This window comes from Anser cygnoides, chromosome Z, assembly GCF_040182565.1.
Source record: "Anser cygnoides isolate HZ-2024a breed goose chromosome Z, Taihu_goose_T2T_genome, whole genome shotgun sequence".
Lineage (NCBI taxonomy): Eukaryota > Metazoa > Chordata > Aves > Anseriformes > Anatidae > Anser > Anser cygnoides.
This window is the reverse complement of record NC_089912.1, coordinates 655,006-664,543: the sequence shown is the minus strand read 5'-3', so window position 1 is coordinate 664,543 and position 9,538 is coordinate 655,006. Positions and strand designations below refer to the sequence as shown.

General features: G+C 44.3%; 1 protein-coding gene across 1 annotated transcript in view; it reads left to right on the top strand.

Annotated features, from left to right (window-relative positions):
- The first annotated feature begins 1,174 nt into the window (after positions 1 to 1,174).
- Positions 1,175 to 9,538, top strand: part of SLC25A51 (solute carrier family 25 member 51) — a 411,938-nt gene continuing 403,574 nt past the window's right edge. Inside the window, exon 1 of the mRNA XM_066987905.1 lies at positions 1,175 to 1,469. Coding sequence (XP_066844006.1) covers positions 1,272 to 1,469 — 198 coding nt within the window. The 5' untranslated portion in view covers positions 1,175 to 1,271. The remainder of the gene's footprint in view (positions 1,470 to 9,538) is intronic.

The window sequence follows — 9,538 nt, the reverse complement described above, 5'->3', positions numbered from 1 at the left end:
AGTTAAATTAACAGGTCTGCATTATCCAGGGTCTTCTCTCATGCCCTTCTTATAAATCGGGATAAATAGTCTGGTTTCCAGTCACGCACAGACCGACACACCCCCTGCCCCATAGCTGCCCCTGGTCCTGCTTGCCCCGGTTGCTGGCACCAGCGGCTGGGAGCCCCCTGCGGCAGCAGCACTACTCCAGCTGCTGGCACAGCCCCCCTTGCACGCACCAACCTACACGCAGGCGCCGGCACACAGCTGCCCAAGGCCGCCCCGGTCCCCCCTCGACAACCAGCCCCTCCGGTGGCATCACCCCTTGAGACCCGCACCCCCTGGCGCCCCAGCCACATCCCCTCCCTGCCCACTTGCCCGGCTGGATCTCCGCTTGTGCTTGCACACTCACACGCGCACCCGCGCGGCTCCAGGTGCTACACCACTGACACGTGGGGCCCGTGACCCCATGCACGCATACACCCCAAACGACCTTTGGAAGAAGAGGCAGGCAACCCGGGAGAACTACAAATATGTGAGGTTATGCAGGGAAGAAATCAGAAGGGCCAAAGCCCAGCTAGAACTGAACTTGACTGCTACAGTAAAAGACAATTAAAAACGTTTTTTTAAGTACGTAAACAAGAAAAGGAGGACTAAGGAGAGTCTCCAACTTTCATTGGATGCAGAGGGAGACAAAGTGACAGTTTGTCTCGTTGGCAGGGCAAAAGATTCATTGTGAATGGAGTTCAGTACAGCTGGTGGCCAGACACCAGCGGCCTTCCTCAGGGCTCAGAACTGGTATCTTTATAGATATTAAAGACATTAATATCTTTATCAGTGATATTGATGGGGGGATGGAATGCACCCTCAGTAAGTTTGCAGACCACACCAAGATAGGTGGGACAGTTGATTTGCTTGACGGTAGGACCAGATCTCTCTGCAGAGAGATCTGGACAGACTACATCAATGGGCCACGTCCCATTATATGGCATTCAACAAGGCTAAATGCAGGGTGCTACACGTTGGTCGCAACAACCCCGAGGAGTGGTGTAGTCCTGGGGAAGGGTGGCTGGAAATGTGCCCGGCAGAAAAGGACTTGGCGATGCTGGTTGGTGGCCAGCCGAACATGTGCCAGCAGCGTGCCCGGGCATCCGGAAAGGCCGACGGCATCCCGGCCTGCATGAGAACTGGTGTGGCCGGCAGGGCTGGGGACGTGATAGCTCTTGGACACGGCAGCGGTGAGCCCGCACCTCGAATACTGCGTTCAGTTTGGGGCCCCGACCGCAAGAAGGATGTTTGAGTCGCTTGCGTGTGTACAGAGCAGAGCATCAAAGCCGGTGAAGGGACTAGAAAACAGGAGTTACGAGGAGCGGCTGAGGGCATTGTGGTTGTTTAGTCTGGAGGAGAGGAGGCTGAGGGGAGACCTCACTGCGCTTTCCACCTCCCTGCAAGGAGGCTGCAGCGCGGAGGCAGGCGGTCTCTTTTCTCAGGTGAGAAGAGATAGGCCATTAGGAGAGGGTCTCAGTTTGGGGCAGGTTGTGCTTGGGTCGGGTATTAGGAAGATTTTCTTCATGGAGGGTCTGGTCGAGCATTGGAACAGGCTGCCCAGTTAAGTGATGGAGTCCCAGTCCCTGCAGCTATTTAAGGGACGTGTGGACATGGCACTAAGGGACGTGGTTTGGTGGTGGGACTCAGTAGGACAGGTGGATGGTTGGACTGGATGATCTCAAAGTCCTTTTCCAACCTATATCATTCTATGATTCTATGCACCCTACAGAATGTCTCATGTCCCTGGCAAGTACTTCCGAAAGTCCCAAGCGTGCTTTAGCTTTGGTACTTCTTGATGGGTTTTATGCCTACATTCTGGGGCTGAGGCTCTTCTGGGACAGCTCTGGGAGTGTCCTGGACAAGATGCCCCTTCTGCTGAATCCCTAATTTGAGTTCCCACCTGCTCCTCTGCCCCTCTGATTTTGTGGAGATGGACCTCTGATGGACACCATGGATCAACTCACAGTCCTTACTGTCCCCCTGTTCTTGCAACTGCATCAAGAGTGAAGCCAGGTTAGGGAATTTGTAAACTTTCTTTAAGGATGAGTTAGCGGTTTGTGCCTTGAATTCTGGACTGCATCTTCGGAGTTTTCCAAATTCACACTTCTACTTTGGATTCAGAGAGCACATTGGATCTGTGCTTGATATTTTTGTTTGCCTTCATGAAACTTTACTCTATGATTTCTTCCAAGGACTCAGAATTGTGTATGGTATGGGCCCTAGGGTACAAAGTTTTGATATGCTGGTTCACATTCATATGTCACATCGGGATAGTTTAACAAATTACAAGCTAAAAATGGTTACAAAGATACTTTGTAATAATTTCTTCCATGTTTAATTAACTTGTTAAATACTGTTTTCAAAATGTGCAAGTGCTATCTGGGCCAAAGTGCAACCCAGCCATGGAAGCATCGTGAACTTCTGCAGCTGCCTCTGAATTTCCATCAAGTGCTCTTTCCCTCTCCTCACCCTGTTCCCCTTGTCCTGTGCTTTGAGTTTCCCACAGAGCAGAAGGAAGACTAGCACAGAAGCCACTCTTGCTTCAAAAAGCAGAATCTCCTCTCTTCCGTTTGCAACTTTTTCCCCTCAACTTAGTATGTTCTCTGGGCGCAATTCTTGACATGTTCCCATGAAGACACGAAGTGGTGAAACCAGTGAATTGTGAATCAAAGCTGCTTCTTACTTTCATAAAAGAGACATTATAAACTGAACACACAAAGATCATTTTAGCTTTATTAATAGTTTAATGCATATGAGAAAGCTATTTGACATTTTTTACACCTCCAACTCTTTTCTTCATGCATTGCTGAGCAGGCTGAACCAGAACTCACCCATTTAAATCCATTTCATAACTCAGCAGATACACAACAAAAGGATTTCAGGACATAGTGGTACTTAAGTAGTTATATTAAAAAGTCCAGCTGTCTATTCCCTTAAAGTTGTCTGGTTATAGTTAAAAAACACTGCTAATAATGAAATTAAAATCAGACACGATATTTAGATTGAGGTAAACTATCCCATTCTGCTTCCTTCAACAAATTGTAGTCTCTTTTTGTTGAATATTTCTGCTTCTTATCAGAAAGGATTTTATTTTATTGTCTAGCAGTACACATCCAAAGTGCCCCAAGAATTTTCTCTTAGCAGCTCTTTGTCAAATGCAGATTGCCTCGTGATCAGCCACTAATTTTTTTATTTCGCTACCTTCACAAAGCAGATTGTAAAAGTGTGGCGTGATTAATTTTGCAGGTTGAACTCACAATAGGAAGACTCTAAGAACAAAACAGCACAATAACCCGTCATTGTAGCAGCCAGACTTTGCTGTTGATCCAACTTTGTCTTGTCTCCACTGCAGTCCAGCTTCTGGCTTCATGGCAATGTATTCCCCTCCTCTTGATGCTCCCCTTCTTCTCAACTTTGAACACCTTTCTACCCCATCTGGACAAGAAAAACCTGAAACATACAATTTTTACCATGCAGAAACAGCACGGGGAGGTGCGGCTGGAGTGCTTCACAAGAACTAATCCATGAAGAGAGTGGTACTGTTGAGCAAAATACATGCTGTCAGTGATGTCAGGGCTTGTTCATCCTCATGCTCATCTTATTCTGCTGAGAAACTAAATGGTGAGGTTCTCGTCCCGCCATCTCCTGAACAATGCACAGCCCACATGGCTTTCAAGTGAGGGCTGCCATGAATCTCTGTAAGGTAGCGGAAAGCAGCCGGTGCCTGCAGCCGGATGCAGGAAGGCTCCTCTTCCACCTCAATGAAATGTCAAATGCCAAGGTATAAACCTCCTTGGAAGGATGTTCCCTTTGTGTTTCTCAGCAGTGGATCTACAGTTCTGTGGCATGGTCTGCCACGCAAACTCCATTTTTTAGGGAGGGGCAAATGCATCTGTGTGAGTTGGCTCACCCAGGTTTGGTGCTGGAATTTTGCCCAAAGACGGATATCTGCTTAGGTTGTGGGCTGCACACTGACTGCAGAAAGAACAAGAAATTAGTATTTCAGAGGTACCCTACCTGTACTCATGACGTGTCCCCCTTTCTTCCCCAGCTTCCAAAGACTAATGGTTCCTTCTAAATGGTGTCTATACTACTGTCAAAGTTCTTGCCTTGATACTTGATGCTCTTGATCAAGAATAGGAAAGATATTTTTCACCGTTTTCCTAGGCTGAATAGCACTTGCTGCATCTTCAAGACAGGCAGACCCAAGACTAGCAGCAGTGTGCAATAAGCCCACCAGTGACCCTGTGGGAGCCCTGCTTCTGGAAGAATACCTGTCACACTAAGAAGATGTGAGAAAATCCTTGCTCACATCTGGATTCCTAGAGACTCTTGGGGACCTTGTTTACTCACATATCAGTCTTACAAAATACTAATCAAAAACACATAAAAAACCTACTTTGCATTTCCTTGAAATTGCTATCCTATTCAGCAAAGAATCATCTCGTGTCTTATAACTTATACAATTACTGTTCTTGATTAACAAGAAAAAGTGATGAGTTGGCCTTTCCAGGAGCCATAAGCAGAGTCAGCCAAGCAGAAAATATAAGTGAAAGGAAAACAATTAAAAGTTGTTTTAGTTGTTACATTGGAGTAGACTGTTATATTTACATATTTTTTCTATGCTGTATGAACATCTCCTTGACATGCAGAGTGCTACTTTTCCAGTGACATTAGATGGATATAAACAGTCAGATTTTTATATTAGTCACATTAGTTTGGGATTAGTAAGCAACATGCAGGTGGCAGTTTTGAGATTTCTTTTAATAATTGTGAAATAGACAAATAAAGTACATAATGATTTAAACAGCTACAGTTATAATGTTTACAATCCAAAAGCAGTGATATGAACCAGGTAGGACTAGCCATAATACTGGAGGGGAGGAGGATGTACAACTGGGACAGTAAGCATGATACTTATAAAGTGCATGGCATGAAACAGAAACCTGCAAGTATTTAAAAATACACAAAACAGATGTACAAAAAATAGAAGGCATTCTGGAAGTGCTATTATGCTGTGGTCGTGTCTTAAAATGCTTAATGTTGTAGAGGGTTGCAAATACTGATGCCTGGGTATAATAGAATTTAAAGAATCAGCCAAGATCTTCCTATTTAAATTTTTATTAATCATGAGGAGGTGGTAATGTGTTGAAAAATCATCTACACATCAGCACCTGCTCATATAATTATGGGCACCTGCTCATAATGAAAACTAGCTAATTACTGGGGGAGAAATCCAGCAAAACCGTTCAGCAGAATTTTCACCTGAAGGAGTGACAGTTTTCAAGTTAGGTCTGAAGATCTGAATTCTGAAGTGATTTCTTCTGTGTCTAGCTCTGGGCTCCCCAGCACCAGGAAGAAATGGACATACCACAGATTCCAGTGAAGAACCACGAAAAGATGAAGAAACTGGAGCATCTCCCTTACAAGGACAGGTCTCCTACAAGGACAGGCTGAGAAAGCTGGGACTCTTCAGCCTCAGAAAAAGAAGGCTTGTGAGGGTGTCACCAGCGTGCAGAAATGTCTGAAGGGAGGTGGTGAAGAAGACGAAGGCAGGCTCCTCAGTAGTGCCTGGTGAATGGACAAGAGGCAACAGGCACAGACTGAAACACACAGGAGGCTCCATCGAGGTGGAAGGAAAGGCACTGTTGTGAGGGTGACTGTGCAGCAGCACAGGATGCCCGAAAATGCTCTAGATTATCCGTCCTTGAAGATATTCACAAGCTGTCTGGAGGTGGTCCTGGGCAACTTGCTGTAGGTGGCCCTGCTCGAGGACTGGACAAGACGACCTCCAGACTCTTTCAGCCACCACCACGCTGTTCTTCTGTGATTCTCATGACAATTTTTCAGCCTTCCTCCTGTGTCGCCTAGTCTGGTTCTGATGTTCAAGAGAGTTACTTCGATACCTGGCTGCCAGGTGCCACTGCTCGGAGCAGCCACAGGACAGAAGTTAGAGCCGTTGTTCAGCCCATCTATGAGACATGCTGATCTTCTCTTGTTCTTCCCACTTGCAAAACCTTTAGGCAAGAAACCTTGGTTTGCCAGTGCCTAAGGGCTGATGTCCATGCCCAGCGGTCACTGTCCTGGTCTATGCTACAGCTGCAATAATGGCCCTTACGACTCCCTTCTTGGAAATGACAGGGGCAGGAATGACCTGAACCAAATGTCTGCTTTTATATGAAATAGCTGCTGTGGCTTGGATGACTGCTGGGAAGGTATTTCCCCATCCCTGCTGTGCTTAATCTCATTTTGCTCAGAACAGAGAGATTAACCTCCGCTAAGCTTTTAGCATTTTTAGGACTGTGGGTCAATGCTACTCCTATCCATCACAGATACTTCAGTTTCAGACTAAATTTTACAACAAGGTTACCCATCCCATTTAACTGGCTAAGGGAAGACAGAAGATGCATTTTATTATTATTATTTTTTATCATTTTAGCAAAGCTTTCAATACTGTTTCTCACACTACTCTTCCAGACAAAATGCCCAGCACACAGCTAGACAAGTACGTCACGCAGTGGGTGAGCAATTGGCTGGCAGGTCAGGCTCATGAGGTTACAACAGGCTGGCAGCCAGTCACTAGTGAGGTTCCCCAGGGCTCAGTTTTAGGGACAGTTCTCCTTAATATGTGGATACAAAAGGAAAGACAAAAAGAGCTGAGAGTAATCTTTCAGCCATGAATCTTCCCAGTATCTAGGAGCTGGTGGTTTAGGTATTCTTTCCTATAATGCTTACAAGAGCTTTACATGGTTGTGTTTAACACAAGTAATAAGATACACCACCTTACTTCTCTAACTAATAATATTCAGCAGTGAGAACAAACGTATTGCAAAAAGTATCAACAAATCAACCGTACAGGCAAACACTGATTTTCCAAAAAACACTGAGGGACCAAATTATGAACTTTTTCCAAGAGAAGAACCTCTTGTTGTAGTCAGAGATCAGTGCGGAGAACTGAAAGGCAAGGCTTTGCACCTAGGCTAAAAAGTCTTTGTGGCAAGAAACTCTTCTTCCGCCTCCTCCTCTTCCTCTTCCTCCTCCTCCTCCATTTGCTATTGGGTGGCAAAACCGAGAGACAGAGGGGCAATCTGCCTTGAGAATTAGTGAAGCTGCTGCGGGTGTGAGCACAATTTCCATTGGTGCCTGTAGAAGACACAGCAGCATACGGCTAGCAGAGATTTCCCCTATAAGAGTGAAAGGAGAAGAAGGTAAGTATGCATTTCACACAGGCATTTCAGTTTGGCTTTCTCAAAGAGCAACTCCCATCGCTGTCTCAGTGCACTCCTCATGTTCTGGCTGGAGAGAAACTCAGGTATAAACATTTTATTCTTTTGTTGTTGTTGTTCTCTGAATACTCTATTTTCCAGATTTTTTTTCTTCCCCTCATTTTCTTTGTTGGCTTCTCTGGTTTGTATTCAAGAGCTTTTGCACCTCTACTCTTCCCAAGCAGGTACACTAAATAAAATTCACCTTGTACCGTTTAGAGACTGGCAATCAGAGTGCCTTTTTTTAGTTAGTGAGTTTAGAAGTAAGTCATTGAGCTAAACAATCCCATGTCATCTGATTTATTTAACAGTTTCTCAAACCTTAGCACATGCAGAGCATGTGGAGACTAGCAAGACAAAAGGTTTTTAGGAGAATTATGCATACAAAGAAAAAGTATTTATTTATAGAAATATTTGCTTATATAAGGCAAATGAGGATATACTTGCAATGTGACTTTCAAAAGGGCCAATTAAACATGCACAGAGTTCATTTACTGTCAGACTTGTCCTTGGGAACACAAAACAGGTTTTTTGCTCCTTGTATATCAGATATGTTTTCCAACCTAACATGTAGCAGCCATTTTAAGTGTTGGGATATATATATATATTTTTTTTTTTTTTCCCTAGGTATGCTTGTATATTGTTCATATGCTAGTCAGCAAGTCGTCCAGTCAGTTCTACCAGAAGACTGTATTCTTCCTCCAGTCAAAAGCAGCCAACACTTCTCTTTCTCTTGATTGCAAACAGAGGAATGGAAATCAGACAGCAGTGACAAAGGCAAATTATTCCCCTACTTCTATGAGAAGTTTTTTTTTTATTATTTTTGCTTAAAAATACCAAGTAGCAAGGATTGCAAAGTCATATTAGAAAACTTATAAACAGACTATTATATAAAGACCAACATAGAAATTTTAGTTCCGTCTACCTCAAGAACACGTTGCCAGCCACATCTCACAGCTTTGCTAGGAGTAAAGGGCTACTCTGGGGACTCATTGCACTGACGGATGGGACTCCCTCCCGCTTTAGCTCTCACCCACAGGGCTTTGCTTTCAGGGTTCCCAGAGCCGTCCTTTGCAAGGAACTGGGGGCTGGTGCACAGGCCCTGTACTAATATAAATGCTTTTCACTAGGAAAATGCTTCTCACTAGTCTGGCTGTGGGACTGTCTCACACTCAACTGCCATCCCTCTCGACTGTGTTGCTTGAATCCCCGTTGGCACTGGAGTACAGTTGGTGTGGCTTGGGAATTCAGTTATTTGTTCATCTCTCCAAGAAACGAATGGAACCCTTGCATGTTAAAACCAGTCTGCAGACTGACCCAGAGCCCTAATGTGGGTGCAGGCTTCCCTGGACAGCAAGCAGCCACAGGGGTACAGCTGAGCTGCAGATAACGTCAGACCTGGGGTCCCGCAGTGTGGATGGAGGCACGAGTGACTTGGACGTGTTTTGTCCGTGTTAAAAATGGCATGCTCCTCAGAACAGTCCACAAATTCTTCTCCAGGAGGAATTTCCTTTCCACCTCTTCCTTGCAGATACTGCCCTTCTGCAAAGAATAACCTTTGCATCAAACCGTGGAACCAGACTATACAGATGAAGCTATCACATTTGACTCTTTTTTCTTCCTCAGCATGTTAATGCAGGACCAGCATTTAGTTATCTAAAGACATTGGGTTAGTGTGCCGTACCCCTGTGTTCTTCTGCCTTTTTTTTTACCGTATAGACACTCTGAATTACATTTTGCTCTGCTAATTGAACATTTTAGTATCACATGCTTACATCAGCTTTATGTAAATGAAAAAGGCCTTAATGTGTTTGTTAATGAAAGAAGTTATACTGGTATATTAAAGAAGAGTTTATTTAACTTAGTTTAATTTAAAGGCCACTTAGCACACTGAGCATTAATGATCTACAGTAAATGTATTCCTTCAAAGGATTTCTCCATTATTGTGTGTTCTTAGACACGAGTCTACATTGTATATATAGGATTTAGATAAATTGCTACACTGGGTAACACAGTGTGATAAATGGACATTAATTCATGCTAAATTATGATGAGATTCCTTCAGAGGAATTATTATATCCCTATGAATACAAAAGACACCCTCTGTATCTGAGGGTTTCCTGGGAAGCCAGACATTTCTGTGTGTTATAGCAAATTGCAGATGTACTCATTATAATAACATTAATCATGATGACTCCATTTGTCAGTTCCACTCTAATTAAGCATTGCTGCAGTAATGGACCATT